General features: G+C 38.0%; 2 protein-coding genes across 4 annotated transcripts; one reads left to right on the forward strand and one right to left on the reverse strand.

The window, feature by feature from the left end:
• Window positions 1-699: 699 nt before the first annotated feature.
• Window positions 700-5876, reverse strand: LOC135623814 (U-box domain-containing protein 45-like). 2 transcript variants are annotated; one of them, XM_065127190.1, is made up of 6 exons: window positions 5676-5875; window positions 5330-5406; window positions 4723-4908; window positions 4039-4146; window positions 2181-3340; window positions 700-1936 (listed from the first exon to the last, which is right to left on the reverse strand). In XM_065127190.1, exons 2-6 carry the CDS (start codon window positions 5378-5380, stop codon window positions 1135-1137), a joined length of 2307 nt encoding a protein of 768 aa, XP_064983262.1. In that variant the 5' UTR covers window positions 5381-5406; window positions 5676-5875; the 3' UTR covers window positions 700-1134. The 2 variants fall into 2 exon arrangements, with proteins under 2 accessions (XP_064983262.1, XP_064983263.1); XM_065127191.1 differs by lacking the exon at window positions 4039-4146 and having other exon boundaries at window positions 5676-5876.
• Window positions 5877-9312: 3436 nt separating this feature from the next.
• Window positions 9313-25060, forward strand: LOC135623815 (ribonuclease J-like). 2 transcript variants are annotated; one of them, XM_065127192.1, is made up of 17 exons: window positions 9313-9580; window positions 10771-10999; window positions 11562-11685; window positions 14057-14113; window positions 14794-14985; window positions 15067-15144; window positions 18296-18478; window positions 18593-18673; window positions 18847-18912; window positions 19048-19140; window positions 19359-19484; window positions 19627-19740; window positions 22209-22304; window positions 22376-22473; window positions 23281-23768; window positions 24043-24479; window positions 24696-25060. In XM_065127192.1, exons 1-17 carry the CDS (start codon window positions 9469-9471, stop codon window positions 24786-24788), a joined length of 2667 nt encoding a protein of 888 aa, XP_064983264.1. In that variant the 5' UTR covers window positions 9313-9468; the 3' UTR covers window positions 24789-25060. The 2 variants fall into 2 exon arrangements, with proteins under 2 accessions (XP_064983264.1, XP_064983265.1); XM_065127193.1 differs by lacking the exon at window positions 9313-9580 and having other exon boundaries at window positions 10860-10999; window positions 11562-11671.
• Window positions 25061-25362: the final 302 nt, after the last annotated feature.

The raw sequence follows: 25362 nt of genomic DNA on the forward strand, positions 1-25362 counted from the left end.
CGCAGGAACATTGCTCTTCCTTTGTGGGCAGGTGAATCCATCGAATACTCCCCGAGTTCAATGCATCCCCAGCTCTCCGATGCATATATAAGCGTATGGAACATGCTCCCCTTTCATCCACGTACGCCTCCATCTTCATCTGTCTGGAACTGGGATTGGATCACCTGCTCCTTCTCTCCCTCTTCTCTCTGTACGTGCTCATGGGAAGTCCGACGCAGGAGGCGTGTCTTGTGATGGGGATCGCCGCCGTGGGGTTGGTTTACATGGTGCTGATGGTGATCGAAGCGGTGGGGAGTAGCAGGGCGGCGCTGCTGCTCCCGGACCACTGCTGCTTCCCCACGCAGCATCTTATGACCATGGACGGTGTCGGAGGAGCGTCGCCGGCGTGCAGTGGCGATGGTAATCACGTAGGAGGTTTTGCGTTGAGATTATGATGTCGGTTGCTTTGTTCTTGTCCATGCCTTCATTCTGGTGGAAAGAACGATGAGAATTGGAGTCTCGATGTAATCGTTGTCGGCTCTGCTGATTGTTGAGGTGGACACTGTAAATAACGAGAGGAGATTTAGATTGTGGATAGCATTTCTGACAAATATATGTGAATCTTTCATTTGCTAATCTCTACAACAAGTTATTCCGGAGATTGTAAACATCTTGTTGCAGTCTTATGTGTGTGAGACTCAAACACAGGCATGGATGATATACCACCACAAGTGTTGCCTCCATTTATATGAGCTCACTAAGATAACATATTCAATTGCTGTCTACCTGTCATTCTTCTTTTTCTCCTGTAATTTTCTGACCAAGGAGGAGGCAACAGAGAAGAGAGAACAGCAGTTGATGGCAGAAATTGATACTTATTCAGTACTGGTGGTTCTGTTCATGATGCCCAGTAGATTTCTTGCGCTTGAGGAATCACCAATTTTTTCGCTGGAACATATCGAAGAACACAAGATACTGTATGCTACCGGAAAGATAGCAACATATAACAAGAACAGAAAGCCTGTACATCTCTTCTACGAAGGGAGGCAAAGGGAAAATGCCACATTACCCTTGAGGAGAAGATAAAGAAATTTAAACAAACAAAAGCAAAGAGAAGATACAGAAGCATGTTTACATGACAATGGACCGAGAACATTAGCACCGGTATACCGAAAAACTCGTGTTCTTCCATATCGAACTCAGTGTCCGCCTGAACTTCTTCGATCTTGACTTACAGAGTGTCTTGGACTCTACAATCGTCTCACGACCACCATCCTTCTCGACCTGTTGTGGCTGCTGCTTCAGGGGGGAAGGCTCTTGCTGGCGCTGCTCCCGGAACAGCTTCAACAACTTCTCGGCCTTCTCCTTACCTTTGGTTGTTCCACTCACCGATATTGATATTAGTGATGGTATCACCCCCTCTTGCAAGACCATCTGGCTGCATCTCTCATCGTCACTGCACAGCATCAATAGGCAACACACAACCTGCTCTTGTTCTGCAGGCTCACCGAAGTCCAAGACCCCCGCAAGACCACAGAAAATGCTTGGGGCCGACATGATTTCCTTCCTTCCTGCTTGGCTTGCTGCTAAGTTTATCAAGATGGCCAGAGCCTTTTCGGCCAACATTACGCCTTCAGATGCAGAAGGAAATGCGAGGAAAGGATGGAGACTGTTAATGATATCTGATGATACGAGGGAAGGGATGTTGGGCATATGTGTGGAGAGGTTGTACAAGGTGTAGAGGGCATCGTACTTGCAGGAGCTTCTTTCAATGTTGTGGTCTCGTAGAAGCTGGATCAAGAAAGGAACAGCCATACTTGAGCCAATAAGAGGCTTGGCTTCGTCGAGACAGGACAGGCTGAGGTACAGGGCAACTACACACTTGTACATTTCTGAATTTGAGAACATCTGCTCCAGCAATGGTATCAGTCCTGCTGCTATCATCATTCCCTTGTTCCTGATAGAAGAAGATTTGTCATGAGAGTTTACAGTGACTAAAATAGCCAAAATAGTTGATAATGAAGCATGTGGCATATATGCAGTAATTGATGTGCAAAGTTAAGGCTGTGTTGGACTGATGACCAAGGGAATGAACAGGTATAACATTGGTGTTGAATGCCAAATACAAAAGGCACCAACTGCAAAATCCTATCTATCATGAACACTGATAGTGGAATGCAAACTATCATGAGATCTAATACCTATTGCTGTTGACCATAAGGTTGAAAAGGGCCATTGCACCAGCTTCTTGAGCCTTCTCATCACCATTGTGGACAGCCATCCTCAAAAACTGTATAAGCACCTCCACAGCCCCATTAGTACCCATAAAGATCCTTGCTTCTTCATCCTCCTTCAGCAGATTCGTGATCTGCTCAACTATTCTAAACTGTTTCTGAGCACTTTCAGCCTCATGGAGAGCTGACAGCAAGCTTCGATATCCGCAATTGTGGTAGTGGTTGTCTAAAGATTCAGCATCATTCTCTCTGAGCTCCTCTCGAATGCCACTCTCTTCCGGAGGAAGGACCTTGACGCATTTCAATTTGGAAGAGCTTGTACAGCCAAAAGAACTGGCGTCGATGGCTTGACATTTTGAGAAAGCCAACCACCAATAGTTGACATCCAGGGACTCTGGTGGACCATTTGGAATGGGAAATCCATTTCGTTCACACCAACTAACAATGAGTCGTTTAACACAATAATTTGGAGTTGAGCACAGATGGGATAGCTGCTGCTGGGTTTTCGGACAGGTACTATGGCCATCATTGAACCATTTCTCAATGCAGAGGCGCTCGTAGGTCTGTCCAGATGAAACAATGACAGGATCAAACATGAGCTGCAAGGAGATGGGGCACATGAATTCTTCAGGAGGGACTGGCATATTCCCAGAATTTCTTCCATTTTGTTTGAAATTGAAAGAGTGTGGCTTAGTTAGCTGTCTCTCGCATGTGTGATTATTCCTACATGGACTGGAGTCATCTTCAAATCCTTGTACGGTAGGAGAGCGTGGAGTTGATCCCTGAGAATCAGTATCATCTGCATGCTCATTTCTGAAAAGCTTTGAGTACTTTCTCGTGAGATGATACAAGTAAGATACGATAGATTCCTTCCGCTTGTCATCCTGAGCACGAGCTCTCTCGATAAGTTTTTTGAGGGCTCTTCTTTCCGTCAGTGCTGCTCGGGAAGAAGTAATCCCCAACCTTGAAGCAGCTTGGTGGAAAAGTTCAAGCTCTTCACTGTCATTCAAGTTATTCTTAAATTTGCCGTCTTTCTGAAGCAACGAGATTACTTTTTCACCTGCCTGCTTCTCTGATTGATCCAATTCAAACACAGTTTCCTCCAGCCCACCAACAATTGCAATAATCTAGCATGACAAGAAAAGAATATAATCATTTAGCAAAATGAAACATACACAAGTAGAAATGAAATTGCACAATGTTAAGCACTTTTCTCTAAAAAAAGGTAGTCTCCTGATTTTACACACATTTAGACTGCCCTAGTTTTAATCTTTCAGTCAAGATATGCATATTCTGATACTAAAGCATTGTTGCTAACTATCACACATTGCATGATAGCTTCCAGGTAAAATGTCCTGACAACAGTAAAAGGACCGAGTTAATATTCAGTGAGCTCCAATGTTCACCAAAAGCATGCATGTGCCTGAAGTTTGAGGAGTATAAAAAGGAAAAAAGAATAGCAGCTGTCAACTATTATTAGAACAACCAAAAATCAATTTTAAATGGTGGTAGAGGTGGAATGCTGCCTATTATTCTACAGCTTTATCCAATTACAGAGGATTTCTCCATCAGTCAAAACTAAAATCAGGTTTATTTTATAAATGCAAAATCAACCTAGTGTCACTAAATCAGGCTAGCTTCATTTCCACATAAAAGAAACCGAGTGAAGATTCTAAGTGATTACTTTGTTGGTTCTCGCATAAGCTAACAAACCAAATTTTTAACTCAATTGTTTGAGTATATAAATTTCTTGATATAAAATATAGTCAAAATTTTGACAATGAGACTGTCATACAATGATATGCAAATAACTGTAAATGCATACCTGACAACTAATAGGTTCTGGGACTATTTCTTCGACATGTCTAAGACTTTCTTGAAGCGCACATTTTGCCTTTTCAAACTTTGTTACAATTGAGTCTCCAGTTATTGCCTAAGAGATCAACACATACATAATATAAACGATTCATAAAATAAAACAGTGCTATCAAACAGGATCTACCATAACAATCTTATTATGGATTGTTGGAAAATATCGCCTAAGACTTCATGTTCCTATTTTCTCAAAGTAACAGCTCCGTGGTAGGAAAGCTAAATTTTGACCAGGAAGAAGGAGGAAAAAAAGAAGAAACCCAATTAATTAGATCAAATTCATTAGTTAGGCAAACATATAAGCAGCTTGTACAGTTTAAGGCTCCAAATGTGGCACAGATCCTTAGATATAGGATTTGATCATTCCTATTTCTTAATGAATAATGTTTGAGTAGATTAAGGTCGTCAGAGAATTAGATCCTCTAACGAGTAATGACAAAGATAATCACTAATTCTAATCCATACAAATTTGTTCTGCCAATTTAACATGAAGTTATTGCCACAAGTAAAAAATGTTCAGTACAGAACATAACCTACAGGAGAAGTACATAATGTCGAAAAACAGGCGATCTTCATGTCAATTCCATATGATCAAGATCAGCAGGGCGTACATAGCAGATGTGAAAAGAAAACTCACCAGGTAAAGCTTGCTACATTCTGAGCAATGCTGAAGTAGGCATTTGGCTTTCTCAAGAGCAACATGCAAGGAGCACAGTGCTTGGATGCCGGACTTACTTCTGGGTCTTGCTGCTTCTATTAACGGAAAGATCTCCAACACCTTACAAACAACTGCATGGAGCACCCTAAACATTCTTCCATGTACCTGCTTACACACAGAACAAGTCACTTACCTCGGGGAGAAAACAATTGTTCCAACTACACCATTTTCTGATATATATATAATTATATATATATATATGAACATACGAAGTTTAATCGCCAAATTTAAGTTGAAATTAAGGGATATTCTGTTAATGTTCTTTGCAGAAAGTTAACAAAACGACATTAATTCGTTAACACGCCTTGTCTTGTAGGCATTGCAACAGTGTGTGTGAAACTTTGAAATCATGAAACCATCAAGAAAAGGAGTTTTCTCGCTCAAAAGAAGGGCAAGAAAAACAACAAACAAGAAGAATCAAGCAATCATGATATAAATCTTCTCTCGATTCGTGGTCTTTTGAGTCTCATTTTCGTTTAAAAGGAATCCCAAATTAGATGACCTGAAAGCGGATTCAAAAGAATACCTTTGCGTCGCCAGCAACGAATAGATTCCCCTCGACCTCGGCCGCATCCATTATTCTCCCTCGACAGGGTGAATCAACTGATAGGGAGGGAAATGAAAAGAGACAATAAGTTCAAACAAAGCCAACAAAGCTCTGAAGCATACCCCTCCCCTAAACCCCATCTTCTGACAAAGCCTTCACGGAATAATACACGAGAACAGAAAGCTAGATCCAAATTCGGACAAAAAAAGGCATTTTTCCAACTGGAAATAACCGGAGAACACGAGTTCCCGTGTCTCCGATGCTCCAGAATGAAATAAATCACCTAGAGAAACATTCACATCCCGTGAATCGATCAAAGACGTACCGAAAGAACAGCCACGTCCCAATCGCTAGCGCTGGAAACGATAATTCAGATGACAGGACGCATTCCGCGACAAGAAGATTGAGATCTCAGCGCCTCCACCTCGTTAATTAGGAAGAGGGTTCCTTCATTGAATGCACGAGGAGTGAGAGCAAAGCGAGACGGATTCCATCCACTATTCCTCTCTCTCTCGTCTCTCTCTACATATAATTAGGGGCAATTATTAGTACAATATTTGTAGATTAAACAACTCTACTCTCTCTCTTAACTAAATTAAACTCTCGATAGACCTCTAAGAACAACACTAGCTCATGTACCTTCACATCTACGAAATCTTATCGGGACCCACTAAATGATCCAACGATAAGACGGTACGGGAGACGGTAATATCGATAAAGGGTACGAAAAGAATATTGTCGTTTTACCACGTGGGGATGGCTTCAGCTGTGCTCGGCTTCTTCCAGGCAACATCCAGCGGCCGGCATCAACAATTGATTGCGGGATCCACCGATCGGACGGCTCTAATCAGCTCTCCTTTGTCCCCTCGTTCCGCGGCCTGCCGACCTCGTTGTCGTCTTGCGGAAACAAAAGTGCCCCTCGTAGTTGCTCTTGTATCATAAGTCTTCCACTGATCCGATCGATATTTACGCTAAATATATGGGTATTTACGGAACACGGCTCTTTCCGCTGTCGGCTCTTCCGACCTACATGACCTGACACGTGGCAGCTTATTCGTCGCTCGTTTTGGCGGGGATCATTCTTTCGGCGCTGGTAAACGCGGGGAGTTTTGACGATGATCGGACGGACGACAACTGCCCGATTCGTGACGGACGGTCGGGTGGCTATCCCGCAACGAAAAAAATTTACTACCTGTTGCGTGTTACTCGCCTTCCTACCTGCGTTGTGATTGGATACGAACACGGCTTCCTCAAATCACGAGAGGGTAAAACGTGGCAAAACATCCACTGTATACCCTCTTATCCGAAAAGGTTAAGCAATCTGGAACCGTTCATTGGACACCGCGCGGCAGTGGGCCCGCTCATCCGGATAAGCACCAGCGGTCGTCGCTTGTGGGTGTGGGAAGATTAGGTGCGTGTTTCGACGCCATAATTAAACATGGTTTATTATCTCACATGATATCATGCAATTATTGTGATATATATATATATATATGTATGTATATATATATATATATATATATGTATGTATGTATATATATATATATATATATATATATATATATATATATGTATATGTACATATATGTGAACGTATTCTATAATGTTTCATGTTAGGGAAGTTGGAAGCAAAATAACATAATGATTAGAAGAAATGGGTGATTCCGGATCATTGAGTGGTTCAATTTATGATAAAATAATTAATAAGTTAATCATGAATAATGCTGTTTTGGATTGGAGAATCTAAAAATACTTGCGAAGGATCGTATGTGAAGACAATAGAAAGTATGTATGACCTACAAAAAGAAGTGATGGTTGTGAAAAGACTTTGTTTGTGTCATCCACCACTATTCCTAAAACCTTGAGTTAGTAAGTAGCATACAAGTCCATTGATAGATTAATAGATGGATCAAACCACATGATGACTTCTTAATTGGAAAGTGATCGAAGCACATAGATGGATCAAAACTTGTCTCCTTGACTTGGTCAATTACAATAATAAGCAATAAAAAAATATATTATTAATATATTAGAGATTAAAGTTTTGAGGATATGATCGAGAGGGAAAATTCATAGATTTTTCATATCCTCCTATTATATCATTTATTTTTTTTAAAACAATGAGAATGTCGAGAAGAGGGAGAGGAAAAAGTGAGTAAAAAGAGGGAAAAGAATGATAAAAAAGAGAGAAAAAATACTAAAAAATTATTATTGATGTTCACTATTTATTATTTACTATCGTCGATCATACGATGAATCATCATTTACTAATAAAAAGATGAGAACCGATAAAGACAAAATGAAACAACCTTTTTTATTAGGGATTGAGTGCGTACTAGAGATATTATTATTCTTGAACTAATAAATATTTTGTTTGATTCAATTGAACGAAATGATTGTTGATTGAATCGTAATCGATTCGATTAAGATTCGTCGGGTCTAATTTAAATAATAAAAATTTTAGGTGTATTAATATGTCACGTAAGAACATGGGTATAGGGTGAGAAGTGTTCAATCCATCCGCAGTCATATTTATAAGGAGAATATAAAACGCCTTCGTACCTTACGATACCATACTCACGTGTAATTGATATTCGTATATTTATATTTGTCTCGATTATATTGGTTGATATGGTCCAACAGCAAATGGAACATATGATGAGTAACATGGCAAACAAGTGATCCTCCACTTAGATGCATTTGAATACTCTTTTTCATGTGATAGGAGCACCAACTCTTCTATCTTTATGCACATTTCATCTTCATTCATGAGGTAGCAGAACCATTAACTAAAGCCTCATGATATGCTTGTGTGTGTGTGTGTTTTTGCTTGGGAGAACCATTGGTGGTGTTGCCTTGGGTTTGGCTGACCCATATGGAAGGAATACATGAGCATGGGAGGCATTAACTCTTGCATATTTAATTCATGCAGCTCCAACATAGGGAATAGAAGGGTACCATGCAATGCAATGAAGCAACTTGGGTTGACTTTTCATTAAATGATGCTTAAATATAATTTAATATAGCTCCTATCATCACCTTGGAATTTATATTAGGTATGCTTATGCCAATGATATTTAATTATTTATGGTAAGAGAATTTTGTGATTCAAAAGCGCTATCGGAATTCATGAGAATATTAAAAATCCTCAAAATTATGTTACGGATAATCCTCGATGAAATTTCTATTAAGTATTCAAGAGAATCGTGTTACGGATAATCCTCGAAACATAATAATATTTGAAATCGAAATCAAACGAGATTATTTACGAAATTATTGCTAATCCATCCAAAATGAAGTAGGATTGGAGAGTAGGATACTATACACCTTTGGTCAAACTTTCACATGAAAATTAGACTTTTTAATATAAGATCAATGTATATAGTTTCACATGAATAAACAGATTGATTGATGTCAAAGTCTTAAATTAAGGTCATAGAAAAGTAAACTTAGTTCTTGGCCTTATTAATATTATTCATTGTTAACTAAACCACTACTCAATTAATATTATTATTTTAATTTTGCAAGATCATAAACCATCGGAATATATATATATATATATATATATATATATTTATTTATTTATTTATGTGGGACAGTCTCATGTTCTCAAAAGAACTATGGAGTTACTTCAAAGATTAAAAGTTGGCGAGATAGTGCTTTAAGATTACCGCAGCCTTGTGTGGGGACCGTGGGTTTCGTGCAACACAAATCTCAAAGCAGAATCAACAATAAACCCCACTTAGCCGAAGCATAAGTTGACAGCGGATTTCGTGCAACACGAATCTTGAAGCTGAATCGCCTATAAACCCTGGGAGTCGAAGCACAGCGGCCGACGGATAACCTGTAACACGACTCTCAAAGCATAAGTCCCCGCAAAGCCAAGCATAAGTGGCTAGGATATCGTGTAACACGAATCTCAAAGCAGATTTCCCTACTATCAACCAAAGTCGATAAGGAGATATTTCCGCTCCGCACCCGTCCGCGGCGAAGAAGGGTCACTTCCTCCTCTGCTCGCTCCCATTTCCTCGCTCCTCCCCAGTCCGAGGCGGCGACCTCTCCCCGGCGCTGTTGTAGGGTTTCGAGTCCTCCCCGGTTCTTTCTCGGCGGGGGACCACATGATTTCTCTCTCTGCCTTCCCCTCTCTCTGCCCCTGCGGCCTCTCCCGGCGGCCCAAGATTCCAAGAACCGCCGTGTGGTGCTCCCTTGGATCTCCTCCCCCGGTCGCAGGTTCGCGTTCTTGTTTCCCCTTGTATGGCTTGGTTTCTTGAATTAACAGGCGTGGAGGGTTCCCTCCTTTGTTGGACTTGGCTAGTGATCGAGTTTTCATCCAGGAAACAATGGGGAAAGTTTTGGAACGATTTCTTTAATCAATAGTTTCTGGTGAATTTATCGAATTTCTTGCGTGACCAATTCGTTTCCTGGCAATATTTGTCTCTATCAGCTATGATCTTCGTCGATGGTTCGATGCATTTCTTGCTGGTTGGCTTCTTTCCGTTCTCGTCTTTGTCGAACCACTGCGTGCTTAGGGTTCGAGATGTTGTTTCCAAAGTAACATGCTGCTAATTCGAAAACTTAAATCCTTTTTTCTCTTCCTGTGTCTGTATACATTTGGCATTTTCCCTTCGAAACGATTTCTTGAAGCAATATCTGCTAAATATGGTGACTCTGGGGTGTTCTCTTGAGTTTCTTGTGTGACCAATTCATTTCTTGGGATTCAAATATCTGTGATCTTTGTCGATGCTTTGATGCATCTCTTGCTGGTTGGCTTCTTTCCATTCTCATCTTTGTGGAACTACTGCGTGCTCAGGGTTTTAGATGTTGTTTCTCGAAGCAACACTTTGATGCCATCTCTACCTATGGCATTTGCCCTTTGAAACGGTTTCGTGAATCAATAGCTGCTAGGTAAAGGGACCTTGGGGTGTTTTCTTGAATTTATTGTGTGACCAATTCGTTTCTTGACAATATTTGTTTTGAAAAGCTATGATCATTGTCGATGCGTCAATGCATCTCTTGCTTGTTGGCTTCTTTTCTTTCTCATCTAACCAAAATTTGCTAATTAAAAACTCAAACCCTTTGTTCTTTTCTTGTAGCGTTATTCATATGATCTTCACTTTGAAGTTAAAGAAAAGAAGTTTAATTGCTTAGAATCATTTTGTCAATTTCTTGCTGGTTGGCTTCTTTTCTTTCTCATCTAACCAAAATTTGCTAATTTAAAAACTCAAACCCTTTGTTCTTTTCGTGTAGCGTTATTCATATGACCTTCACTTTGGAAGTTAAAGAAAAGAAGTTTAATTGATTAGAATCATTTTGTGATTTTCTTTAACCATTTTTTCAGTTTAATTTATTTTTCTTTTCCTTCTCATGTCATATATCATATTTTGGGTTTTATTTTGAATTTTTTTTCTTTGTATTGATAGGTGCCCGAGATTCAAAAGCACCACGTAGAAGATCTAGAAGGACCGATGGAGCAGGGAAAAGTATGGAAGACTCTGTGCAGCGCAAACTTGAACAGTTTTATGAAGGATTAGATGGCCCACCACTCCGTGTTCTTCCAATAGGTGGTCTGGGTGAAATTGGAATGAATTGCATGCTCGTAGGCAACTTTGACCGTTATATCTTAATTGATGCAGGCATCATGTTCCCAGAGTATGTGCAGAAATTAAACTGCATCATTAGTAATTTTGGTAATCAGTAACTTTTTAAATATGTCTGGAGTTGTGCAGTCTTGAAACCCCTATAACTGTTGGCTAGTATTGGATGTTTGTGATCTTTAGAACCATGACACTTATAATTATAGGTTATAATTATAGGTTTTTCTTTTGTTTCATTCAGGATAAAAGTAACTAGGCAAACAGTCTCTCTCTCTCTCTCTCTCTCTCTCTCTCTCTCTCTCATGGTCTGTTTATGCTTGTCTTTTCTCGCTTCATATTTTGGTATGTAGGCATGACATTTCTTATATTCAATTTACGATAAAGTTCATGGGTTCTCCCTCATTTTATGTGTGCTACCTAGCTATTGTTACTTGGTGGTGGCATGTGCATTCAGTTCAGACGTTTCTTTTCTTTGTGCTATCACCATTGCATTTACTGGTCCACATGTGCTTCTTGCCATTTTCTTTTAATCTTTTATATGACTTGCATACTCTTGTGTACATTTTCTCTTGCATTCTAAATGGTTTCATTTTAATTATGTCCTATATGCATATCAGTTATGATGAGTTTGGAGTCCAGAAGATTGTACCTGATACAACATTTATCAAAAGATGGAGCCATAAAATTGAAGCACTTGTTATAACGCATGGCCATGAGGATCACATCGGTGCGTTGCCTTGGGTAAAGTTTTCTATCTTCTGCTTGAAGCTCTTACATTATGTGGGTGCTAATGTGGTTCTCTCACCATGCATTCAATGGAATTTGTTTGAATTTCAATAGATCTGGTAATTGTAACCCATTATTTTATTTGCAAAAATTTAAAATTCTGTGTGGAAATTGTTATAAATCATTGGCTTTCACACCTTTTCCACGTGAGTTTGAGAATGCCTTTTTAAGGTCAAGTAATATTTTTTTACTTGGTCTTCCATCTTTTGCGATGCTTCTGTAAATTTCTTATCATGTGCCTTTTCTTTTTCGGATCACCTCTGCCATCTTTTCAGAGTTAGTTAAGAGAATCAAACAGGAAAATGTCCAAAAATGATACTACCAATGATGTCTCTATGGCCAATGATTCTGCTGGATTTTGAGTAATTCCAGGCAGTAATTAGCCAAAGTTGTGCCTTTGAGTTAGTCGATTCATTTGGAAGTGTTTGCCTGGGTTAAATTTAGTAAGATACATATTCCAAAATAAGTAGATCCAACAACAACTTTGGATGTACTTTGATTTTTTCCCAACTTTAAATTTTTGGGTTTGAGCCTGATTTAATGGCACCTATGTTTGTGATAGTCTAATTGGGAACAAATAAATTCTTCAGCAGACTAAAGAGAGAATTCCTCAGAACAAGACTCGAAAGTTTATGCTGCAACAGGGGTATTGGCACAAAATATAGACGACTGTTAAAGAAGAAAGCTTTCTGTTGTTGCTGTGATAATCAAATGCCGAACAGTATGAAGAGTAGAATACGAGAGGGATAAGAAATAGATAATGAACCAGGCCAGTAGTCTTACAGAAACAGAAAGTGTTCGTGGGTTGCTGAAAAAATCAAATAAAACCAATGTATCTTTTGTAAGTGGTGTCACATCTCATCTAGGTGAGCGTTAATCTCAGAAATAAAGAAAAGGAATAAAATCAAACTACTATATTTATCAGTTAAAGAACCGATTGGTTAGTGGTTTTTCTCTCATCTAGGACTATTATCTTCCTCCCAAAGAGAGTGAAAGCGATTAAAAAAATATGTAAAAATGAGAAGAAAATAAAAAGAAAGGGAAGAGAAAGTGAAGATCTTTTGTTGTTTGCTTGTTGTAGAAAGATCAATGATAAAAACCATCAACCGGTAGTAATGTCTCAACTATTTTGTGGTCGGCCACATTGACTTGTTGCAGAGAATTTGGTTGGTGCAGAAAACCAAGGAAAAAGGAATGGGTAGATGATTTTCCTTGAAATATCACTTTACCTTCATGGGAGGAAAAAATCATGGATAGTGAAATTTTACTCAAGGCTTCTCTTTACGTTTTTCTTCCTTGATTATCTTTTGCAGTTGTATTCCTGGTGGACTTTCGTTTCTTATTTTCTTGGAAACAAACATAGAGTTAAAAGATTATGTAACAAACCACATACTTATTTTCAATCTGGGTGGCGCACTTTAGTATCCCACAGTTTTCCTATCTCATTTGGCAATAGTATCCCACTTTAGTTTCCTGCTTGTTCTGGAACGAAAGTGTCCTTTCCATCGACAACTTATTAGCTAAAATCCAGACATAAAACACAAAGTTTGATTCCAGATACTAATAAGACGAACCTAAAATAAGCAAAATTACTTTACTAACCTCGAAGATTTATTTTTGAAGTAAAAAAAAGCTCAAAAAAGATGCATGCCACCTCAGGCCACTCTACTCTTAAAAAATAGGTCAAACTTTCTCTTTGAAAAGAATGTCCAAGAACTTTTCTTAAGTTGGTTAGATATTCAGCAGCTACATACATCCTTAGACTGGAGTTCTGGACAGCAAAGTATGAAGTGCTTCTAAACCATGCATCCCAGATACACTAAATCTAGACAATTTTATTGCAATAGAAAAAAATATGATGAAAATTTATTTAAAATAAGAGAAAAACAGGAATGTTTTATTTTGATTTACCACGATTTAATGCTAAACCTAGAAAAGAGTCATACTAAAGCCCCAATACAATTTTTCCTGTGTTTCCAATCCACTTAGTTTTGCTGAACTGCAGTTCTGTTTTCTGCTCAGAAGATACTGACTTCGTATGAGTGGATAGCATAGCAAGATAGCTTTTTGTAGTAGAAATTATGCTTATACTTCATTTTATCGAAATTGTTTTTTTCTGCAGCTTGAAATATTTCAACTCCAAAAAATTGCTCTGTTTCCAATTTTTCATATACGGTTGGTTCTTTGGAGATAATCCTTTGTCTGTATTGTGTAATTTGCTATATGAACTTTTCTGTCTTGCAAAAGTTGTCTAGATCATGTGGACATGCTACTTATTTAGTTCTGCTGCTCTGATTGTTTCTGCTTTTTTGGAGCATGTTTACAGGTTATACCAGCTCTGGACTCCCACACTCCAATTTTTGCTTCATCCTTTACAATGGAGGTAGGCAGCATATCTTTGTAGTGAACATGTTTTAATTATTGTCATGGTTTACACTGTAAAGGGTTTCTTTATGCTTAGGAAATTTATAATAAATTGGACATCAAGATTCTTTGGTCCTAATCTTATGGGAATGGAAAAAAATTACCTGGACCTCTTTGGGTGCAACAAGTTAACCTGATTGCAAACAGGGGTTCGCCAAAGTAGAAGTCAGCATAGCTTTGTTATTGACTCAAGCATGGTTTAGGAGCTGATAACTTGGCAAAGAAGTAAATAATTGCTATATAAAGGAAGAGACTTGTGAATCATGATGATGTGTTGAAAAAACTTAGTTCTTTTCCCACCTCCTTTCTTTTGCTTGGGTTTCTACTTTCTAGAATTGTTTTCTCCATTTTTTTCTTTAGTAACAAGAATTGGTGGGTGGGAAATATTTGTTACATCTTGGCAAGGCAAGGTTGTAGTTTTCGGACCTATCCAACAATTGCAATCCTTAGGCAATGTATTACATTAGGTGATTATGCCTTTACCTTCTTTTTTGAGTGAAATGAGTAAATTCTCTATGATGTCCATGCGATTTCTTCTGTCACTATATTCCCAGTCTGAATTTTTCTTATTCTGAAAAGATCTCTTTCTAGTATCCATTTGACATTTAGTTCAATGAGCTTTGTGCTATTTGTGGACAGCTGATCAAGAGACGTTTGAAGGAGTTTGGGATTTTTGTTCCATCCAGGCTTAAGGAATTTAAAGTTCGAAAGAAGTTCCATGCTGGTCCATTTGAAGTGGAGCCCATCCGAGTAACCCATTCAATCCCTGATTGCTGTGGGTTGGTGCTCCGCTGCAGTGATGGTACTATTTTTCATACTGGTGACTGGAAGGTAATATTTCTGTTTTTCTTGTCATGCCTCTATCAGCTTGTTTTCCTTCTAATGGCTCAAGTATAACAAGTGCTTTTGTAGATTGATGAGTCACCACTAGATGGCAAAGTTTTCGACCGTGTTGCTTTGGAGCAACTTTCCAAAGAAGGGGTGACTTTGGTAAGTTTTATTCATAATATTGGACTTCTACAATTCTGATTGTTAGTTACCCTCCCCCCTTTGTCCAACTTTTATTTAAAGATATTGATCCTAGATTCTGTTTGTCTGGCAGAAAGTTTCATTCATGTACATTATTATTTTTATCTGTGGATAATTTTTTTTTTTCTGTTGGATACTTTATAAACACTTTACTTTATGAAGCCCAATATGGTGTAATCTGATTATTGTTTCTTGTTCAACAGTGAAATGTGTGGCCACTTATGTTTTAGAAGAGCTGTTTAGACAAAAATTCTGTTATTTATTTGCTGAATTTCTTTTGATGTTTGAACTTTGAAGTTTGAAGTAACATAACATAAAATCTCTACCACTAAAGATTTTGCTAGTTTATCCGGTAAAACTTTGATAATTTATCTCAAGGTTCTAGGCTCGAATCTCGTCTTCGTTATTTACCCTTTGCACACACACGCACACAGACACAAAAAAAAAAAAACTCTACCACTAGAATTCTTGTAATGCTAATTAGTTGATATATTGCCAAGTGTGACAAGTGTTCTATGATGATTATGATATACTAACTGCAATGTTAAAGTGTGTAATTTTCAAGTTGTAATTTGATAGTGGGTAACTAGTACCTTGAACTGACTGGGTAGAAGCTTGACCAGCTTCAAGATATATGGTGCCAACTGCCAATGCCACAACACGTTAGCTATCAGACCTAACCTGAACATGAGATAACAAATGAAGTTGAACAGATATAAAGTTGAGATCCAGAATTTGGAGAAGGGAAAAGGTGCACATCTAGTGGATTCTGCCACGGAAAATGGATGTTTGAACTTTGAAGGTCCTTTTGAACTTTTACAATTGAATATAAATGGAAGTTTTTATCTAGTGTCGATTTGCTTGACAGATTGTGTGAGTCGATTAAAATTAAGATGCTGTTAAATGCTGTCTGTTGCAGGCAGTGGAGTTTTTTGCCAAATAAGTAGAAGTTTTATGTATCTATCCATTGATAGTTTGGAAATAGCATATTTGCCCTTCCAAATTTTAATATAGTATTGAATATATTAATATTTATGCATATATCACTTCAAATATTCAATTCTCCATGTATGCCACTCCTCTTAGCATTCATCCAATAAAGTCAGGTTAGTTATTACTGATCAATTCTCCTCTTACCGGTAATTTTGAAAATTATTTTATCCTACAATGCCCCTTGTCACTCTCACTGATTATTTTTCATCTTTTTAGACTTAAATTATAGGCAGAAATACAAAAAAAAAAAAACAAATTTAGGAGGAATATATATGCAATTTTTTTTGGTACATTGATATTGATTGAAGACATTCAACTGCCATAGATCAAGTACAATGACATACCCATAAGCTTTTGAGTTGTGCAGACTGCAGAGTGTGTGTGTGAGTGCATACACACACTTAAATTTAGAGGGGACACACAAAAATCACTAATGTTGGAGGGAGATACATACATATACACTTAACTTGAAAAAAAGAAAAATGCATTATTGGTTTAGATATCTTGCAACCCATCAAATAACAAGCACGATTAGCATATCCTACCATTGTGCTAATATTTGGCTTGAATATATTTTTTGAATAATCCAAATGGAACGGGAGGTGTATGGTTCTATTGGTAAGGCCCAGGTGAATGTTCTCTATCTGTTTATTGAAATGATTATCTGTGAGCACTAGTTTTTGGAATTTTTTGATGACTGGGCTACTCTGGTCTTTGTGGTTTATCTCCCTTGTCAAAGAACTAAGGCTTGATCTCAAAGCTAATGTGTAAGGAGTTCAGGATCGCTGGAGGAGATGCAACAAAAAAAAAAAAAAACAAGAGGAAGTTGAGATTTTGTCATTTGTTCTTTATCGTATCTCATTTAATTGACTGTATCCCCCTGAATGATTCATTTGGTGTTGAACAAAGTAACAAAAACTGATCTTTTGTTTATGTTCATCCTTGTATTTTGTCTTCTCTTCAGAAGACGTCCTGTCACGTCATAGTTTTATGTTGCTTGTCTTGGCCTCCCTTGGTCTTCTTTCGCTTAAGTGTTCACCAACCACTAACCCTAGTACTTAGATCATCTTGTAAATGAAGGTGTGACCTATCCATTACTTGGCATCTATAATGGATTATGGACCTCAGATTCTAGTGGAAGGAGTGAGATGTTGAAAGCTGTACTGTTATTAAAGAGGAATCTTTTTTTTCCTTCATTTATATTTTCTTGTTATAATGAAAATGACTTTTTGGGGGTCAATATTCATTTTTACTCTCAATAACAGTCTCAACATCAGAAAATTTATAACGTCATGAATACTGTATTTGTAAAAGAAGAGAGTACAGAGAGGGGAGAAGTTATGTTCTCAGATACAATCATCTGATCACATGGGTCAACTTCTGTTATTTGTCAGAGATCAGTCAGGCATTCATCCTTCATTTCCACATAAATAATCTTTCTAAAACTTTCCTTCTACTTTCATAAATTCAAGCTGAATATCTTAGTCAAATAGTTTCATGTACTCTCTTGATGGCCTCTATCTTCGTGCTTGCTTCAGTCCATAGAGTTGGTGACATCATTCTCATTCTTTTACCATGTTGTAACATGATATAGATGCATGCTTTTTCTTTGTTGGAACAGGTAATTACTTTTATATGGATTAGCTTTTGTTCTCTTAAAGAGTTCAACAGTCTTATAAGTTAAATATCTAATGGAACTATGTCAACTTGCATTTTCTTACCTGGCATTCACAAATGAAGCAATCCCCAATCATGCTTTTTTTATTCATGCCATTAGCCTTATCTATATACCACAGCCTTTAGTGTTAACATAGTTTTTGATAGATCCAAGCATTGATGCTCGAGGAGGTTCCATGTGGATCTTTTGAATATGCTAGTGACTTATGGTGTATGACGTAAGGCCTGTCTCAAGCTTAGGATGATTGTAATATAATAAGTTCTTTTCTTCCATCCCGAGGATTTGATAGTCTGTTGTTTCATTAGTAAAAATGTTATTTCTTCTGGACGTGTTTATTCATTGTTTGTTTTATTTGTTCGACGTGCCTTTTCTTATTGTTTTGAATTTTTTCACAAGTCTGGAATGGAGGATAAAGAGCTGAAATTGTTGACTCCTTTACAGATGATGAGTGACTCAACCAATGTTCTGTCACCTGGAAGATCTGTCAGTGAAGCAGCTGTAGCAGATGCATTACTGCGACGCATTTCAGAGGCAAAAGGAAGGGTTATAACTACACAATTTGCTTCTAACATACATCGTCTTGGAAGTGTCAAAGCTGCTGCTGATTTAACTGGACGAAAAATGGTAAGCTGCTTCAAATTCTTTAGCTCTTTTGATTGTTTTCCTGATAGACAATGTTCTCTGACTACATGGTACACAATCATTTTGGATACTTTGAGAGTTATGATTAATCAACAGGTATTAGTTGGTATGTCTCTGAGAACTTATTTAGATGCCGCTTTCAAGGATGGAAAGGCTCCAATTGATCCTTCCATTTTGGTAAGGAAAATGTTATTAGCATGTCTTAACTTTTTCAATTTTCTTATTCCATGTTCTGAAAGAGGTCAAAAAATGAGAACTCAAGAGGATACATTTTTCTCATCTTTTCTTTCTATATGGCTATTTTTTGTGTAATATATTCTCTGCTTAACAATGTGGCAAACTTTTTGTAGGTGAAAGTAGAGGATATTGATGCTTATGCCCCAAAAGATTTGTTGATTGTGACAACTGGTTCTCAAGTAAGATGTTCTTGCTGTCTATCTGGGGACATGAAATTTTGTGTGATGCTGTCACAACAATATAATTAAATGTATTGTCCACAAAGATCATCACAAATTTACAATAGCATGCAAATGCGTTGATCATTGTGTCAGGCAGAACCAAGAGCTGCATTAAATCTTGCATCCTTTGGTAGCAGCCATTCTCTAAAACTGGGAAAAGATGATGTTGTTTTGTATTCTGCTAAGGTAATAATCAATTTCTTGGATACTACCATGCCTTTTGTTTCCATATTTTTGGTCATTGTCTTCTTGCACTTGGAAACTCCAATTTTATACTTTATTGTTTTGTTCTTATCTGTTTCCCAAATTGCCTTGCTGCCTGATTTTTAACAGCATTATATTTGTGACATAATGTCATTGTTTATGGTTTTATTAATAGATTGGACATGGTTTTCTTGTTATAGGTAATTCCTGGAAATGAGACTCGAGTGATGAAGATGCTAAACCGCATATCAGACCTTGGTCCAACGATCATAATGGGCAAAAATGCTGGATTGCATACATCTGGCCATGCTTACCGTGGAGAATTGGTATCTGCATTATTTTTCTTTCTTTGACACTTATTTGTAACTTTTCATATTATTTAGGTTGGACTGTTATTCAGCCTTCCACGTAAATGTTCAACTTACAAGATGAATCTAAACAGAAATGTAATCTTATTAAATTTTGTAGGAGGAAGTTCTTAAAATTGTGAAACCTCAACATTTTCTACCCATTCATGGGGAACTGTTGTTTTTGAAAGAGCATGAATTACTTGGAAGATCCACTGGGATACGGCATACTGCTGTAAGTCATTTATTACTTGAATGATTTGACCAAGAATCTGTGCCTTAGATCATCATTATTTCTACTATTTTCTTCACTAGTTAAATATTTCGTAGAACATGTAGTTGTTAGTGTGGTTTGGTTATGATTTTTGTCACTTGGAAAAAAAAATTAATGCCCTATTTCCAGCCTGAACATGTATGTTGATAGTTATTTGTCATTTTGAATTTTTTTATTTAATTTGTGTTATCTGTTCAATGTTCAAACTTCAAATTATATGTTTTCCTGGCAGTCTCAATGTAAAATTGTCTAGCCTGGAAGATAACAAATTTTGTACACAATCAGCTACCAGCAGAGATATTAAAATTGTGGTGGATTCTCTAAAATTTCCCTACACAAATCAGTGATTTAAAAAGCGCTAGGTGCCAAAAGGCACTAAGGTTCAAAAACGTCTGAGGCGCTAGGCGCTCGCCCGAGCGAAGCGAGACGCTAAAATATAAAAATATATAATATAATTAATAAATATAATTATTTAAAATTTTAAATAAAAATATGTTATTAAATTAAGAAAATCTATTAACAGTATCGAAAAGTAATCATTTCAAATAAACTTAATATTAACAGTATACTGTATACTGAGCCTGCTGACTGAGAAACAAGGAAGCAGCGGCAGCAGCGGGAAAGGGAGCGGGAGTGACGAGCAGCGGGAGGCGCGAGCGGCGACAGCGACAGCGACAGCGTTTGCGAGCAGCGATAGCGGCGAGCAGCGGGAGCAGGAGTGGCGAGCAGCGAGAGGCGCGAGCGGCGACAGAGGCAGCGTTTGCGAGCAGCGACAGCGGGAGAAGGAGCGACGAGCAGCGGGAGGCGCGAGCGGCGACAGAGGCAGCGTTTGCGAGCAGCGACAGCGTTTGCAAGCAGCGACAGCAGCGAGATCGGGAGTGGCAGCGGCTGCGGGTTAGGGTTGGGTAAGGGTTATATCGATTTAGTTGGTTTAATTGAACCAACTAACCAACCGAACCAGGACCGAAGCAGACCTAAAATCCTGGTTCGGTCGCCTTAGTTTACCCAGGCGCTCGCCCGAAGCATCCGGCGCTTGGGCTCGGGCGAGCGCCCAGGCGGCGCCTGTTTGAAGCGCGCCGCATGGGAGATTAGCGAGGCGCTCGAGCCTCGCCTCGCCTCGCCCGAGCGCCTAGGCGAGCGCCCGAGCGCCTTTTTCAATCACTGGCACGAATCCAATTTTTCATATTACTTAGTCATTTAGGTGTTTCTTTTCATGTCAACTAGTTAAATTGCTGACATGATTCCAAGATCATTAGTTCCAATCAAAATAGATGTCAGCTCGGTTGCACATTGTGGAGTATCTAAAACATGGTAACGTCTCTATTTTGCATAGCAAAGAACTGACTACTAGCTCACACAAATTTACATTTTGGGTAGCCAATGGCTAAAGATTATTTTATTAATCCAACAATTAAATTTGTTTGTTTTAAGTGAGTGATGCATGGTACCTATCTCTGCCCATAACTTATGTCTGTTGGGTGGGGCAATGGAATCAAATCTTGAACATATTGGTCAATATGGACTAACATATATCAGTTTGATGGCCAACCAGTACATGGACCAAGCAAATTGCACTCTGTTTCAATATGAGCACACTGCCCTGTAATCTTATTGGTACTGAGCTGTACCAGTCAGAAAGCCTGCCATATGCTACCTTTATCTGATCATATAACCCCAAATACAAACCTCAAATAGTCATCTTTCTTGATTCTTTTGTTGCCTATCCTCTTCTTCACTGCTGCCGTTGCTATCAATGTCGGTATGTAAATCCTCGTGCCTTTACTGCCTTCCCTCCATTACTGTACTGACCCATACCAACCTAGTCAACTTGGTATTGTGCAGGATTGTTAGAAGGCAATGTAGTTCCCTTTGTTTTCCAGGTTGAGATTAATCTTGTTATAACTTGCCACAATTTACAGAAAGACCATCTCTAATTTAATGTTTCAGAGCCGTCTAGATTTGTGCTGATGTTCAAGGTCTGTTGTGGGGAGCCATTTTATCATACTTAATTTTGGAAATTACAGGCCATTTCTCTGCTTATATCATTTGAAGGTTTCTATTTGATAGAGTTTTTTAGTAACTCAGATTTCTTGCACATAAAGTAATCATTAGGTTTTGGTTTATGGTGAAGGGGAAAAGTTGAGATGGTGAGAGGGTTGGTGTTTAGATTCTATGGGCAATTATTCTGGATCAAGTTTTGTAAACCATAGCAAATAGTTATGTATTAACATGTAAATTTATTGGATCAGATAAGGACAATAAAAAAAAGAGGGCAAGTCTGTTTAAGATGGAAAAAGGTGTGGGTGGGTCTCATTCAAGATGAAATACACCAAGATTTTCTTTATCACATATACAATTGTGCTTTTGTGTTATTTTATCACGTAAGCTTGGCGTGAACCTTATGCATTAGCAGTTCTTTTTGATTGCAGGTAATAAAGAACGGAGAGATGCTTGGTGTTTCACATCTCCGGAACAGGAGAGTTCTGTCCAATGGGTTTTCTTCACTAGGAAAGGAGGCATTAGAGGTTTGATTGTCAATTGTTCTTTGCTGTTTTGTGATGTTGATTCGTTTGTAACACATAATCATCCATGGCAGTTGATGTATAGTGATGGTGATAAAGCATTTGGAACGTCAGCTGAACTTTGTATTGATGAGAGGTTAAGAATTGCATCTGATGGTATTATAGTTGTCAGGTACTGGATATATTTTGAATTTTAACACATTATTTTAGATATTTTTTAACCAAGTCTGTTTTTACAGATGAAAATAGATATTATTGGTTTAGTTACTGTGATATTTGATAGTATAAGACTGTTAAATATGCATATTCTGACATATTCATTCAAATTCCTTAAAGAATATAAATTTGTTGTCTGTAAAGTTTATACACTGCAGGGTACTATCTGATGCCACATTTTCTTGGAGATTCTAGATTTCATTGGTTTAAATAGAAAACTGGACTTCATTTTCACTTTATAGTTTTTGTTCTATTTATAGTGAAGCTTATTCATTTCCACTGTAAAAAGTTGTGTATTGTACACATTAGTGGACAGAGTCCATATCGACCATGTTCTTGCATTCCCATGAGAATAGAAAGGTAAAGCAATACTTATATTCTAGATCTCCAGCTGTTCATTCTTTCTTTTTCTTATTTGGTTTCATGTATATGATTCTATCTACAGCAACATGATGGATCAGGAAAGAAACATCTTGTGTTGTAAATTAGAATATGTAACAATATGTTTGTTTCATTGCCTTTCATTGTTCGATCTATGGTCATTCCATTCTTCTGTTTTGATTTAAATTTCATGCATTTCAAGTTCTCTTTAATTGAGAATTGATGTGTCGCAACCATGTCTGAACAATCAAGTTTAAGATATTATTTTATTTCTGTTGTCTTCTATGCTGAACGATCTTTTATATTCTTTTTATCGAGTAATAATTATTCAGAACTGTTAAGGATAATAATTCTCAACGATTGCTTATTCTTATTTTACCAGCATGGAGATTTTGCGCCCTCAAGCTGTAAATGGTTCATCACAAGCATGTTTAAAAGGAAAAATAAGAATCACCACGCGTTGTTTATGGCTAGATAGAGGAAAGCTTCTGGATGCTCTGTATAAAGCTGCACACGCTGCACTCTCAAGCTGTCCTGTGAATTGTCCGCTGGCTCACATGGAACGAATCGTATCTGAAGTATTAAGGAAGATCGTTAGGAAATACAGCAGCAAAAGGCCTGATGTCATTGCAATTGCAGTGGAGAACACCACTGGAGTTGTAACTGAAGAATTGAAGACTCGATTATCTGGAAAATCTCGTGGTAGTTTTGGGCTCTCTGCTGCTGCTCAGGCATTCAATATGCGTGCAACAAAGCATTCAAGTAGACAGTTCAATGAATATAGTGATTCTTTGCCTTCAAGCAGGCAGCTTGATGAAGTTGGGGATTCTGCCATCGATGTGAACAACATAGAAATGGACTCTTCTGAAGGTACCATTTGCTCATAGACTAGTAATCTGGCTTTTTTTGCTGTGGATAAGAATAGTAAGGAGATTATGGAGGAGAAATGTATTGTTTCTTTAATAAGTAGCTCTTAGTTGTTTAGGAATATATAATATTCTTTTAGCAGCTTTAGTTAATAGCTTAGTCAGTAGATTTACTGCTTGATATATGGGCTTATGTTGTTCTTATCCATGTCATCCATAAATTTTATGTTTGTTGTATACCTTAGACTTCTGACACTATTTGATCTCTGTTTTTGTAGGCGAGAGTTTTGATGCTGATCAAACGATGCCTGAGGTTGCAACTAAAAACTCTGACCAAGATGAATTATCTTCTCATGCATCCCAAGAACCAGATGATATTGTTGAACTTGTCAAAGCATCTTCTTCTGTCCAACAGACAACAGCTAGTGACTGTGGTTTGGAAGAGAATATGGGTGTTGATAAAAACGGAACACCTGGCAGCAAGGGGCCTAACAGATTGTTAAATGCTAAGAAATCTGCAAAGCGTAATAAGTGGAAGCCTGAGGAGGTGCAAAGACTGATAATATTACGTGCTGGATTGGATAGCAAATTCCGGAGTGCTAAAGCGAGAATGGTTCTCTGGGAAGAGATATCAACTGATATGTTAAACGATGGAATAAATCGTAGTCCCGCACAATGCAAGTCTCTCTGGGCATCACTGGTTCAGAAATATGAGGTATCTTTTCTGTTTACGCCTTCAATTCTCTGCTACTTAGGGCTACTTCAGTGGCACATTTTTTATTTTCGAATTATTTATTCTGGTTAGTTCTTGAAAGGGAAATGCTGCGAAAAATGTATACATTTGTTATAGGGGTTGTCTTCTTTTTTTAATCGAAAAATGTATAAATTATAGTATAAATTTATTGCTCATATTACATTTTTCGTATGGCAGGAAAGTAGAAGAAATGAGAAAAGTAGAAAAACCTGGCCCCACTTTGCTGCCATGGATGAAGTTTTGTCCGCTGGTGACCAGGCAATGAAATGAACAGCTGAGTGGCTTATTATGTTGCACGGAACACCCGATGTGGCAGAGAAGCACCTTTTGATTGATTCGTAATGCCATATCATCATCACCAGAGGCTGTCTGTCGAGAGCAATCTTTTTTATCACGAGAGCACAGTGCGGAAATTTTGGTGGTGTGGATTGTTCGGAGGGTGTGATGAAGCTATTAGCTCTATGGACAATGCTAGGCAGGTTTTGTTCGAATGGAATGGCTATGTATGCTCCATTAAATATTAAAAATTTCCTTCTTTTTTTTATCTTAGCACTTTAACAAAGGATGTGACATTGATTGCTTTTAAAGATCATTCGCCTCGACATTGAAAAGTGGTGGCGATGGTTTCGATATTGAAAAGTGCTCATGAATACGCCGTAAGGAAGCAGAAGAAGACCTCAAAGGGCTGCGCTGCATGTCCAATATAATGGGATTCCGACGCTTTCTAACCGAACTAGCATATGTTCTTTTCCAGTGTACCTGAAGCGTCTCCTGTGCTCTCTGTTTTATCTTGGAGGATTTCCGTAAGGCATCCATCCTGTCAAACCTTGTCATAAAAGATTAA

The sequence above is a fragment of the Musa acuminata genome, chromosome BXJ2-9 (assembly GCF_036884655.1).
Source record: "Musa acuminata AAA Group cultivar baxijiao chromosome BXJ2-9, Cavendish_Baxijiao_AAA, whole genome shotgun sequence".
Taxonomy (NCBI): Eukaryota; Viridiplantae; Streptophyta; class Magnoliopsida; order Zingiberales; family Musaceae; genus Musa; species Musa acuminata.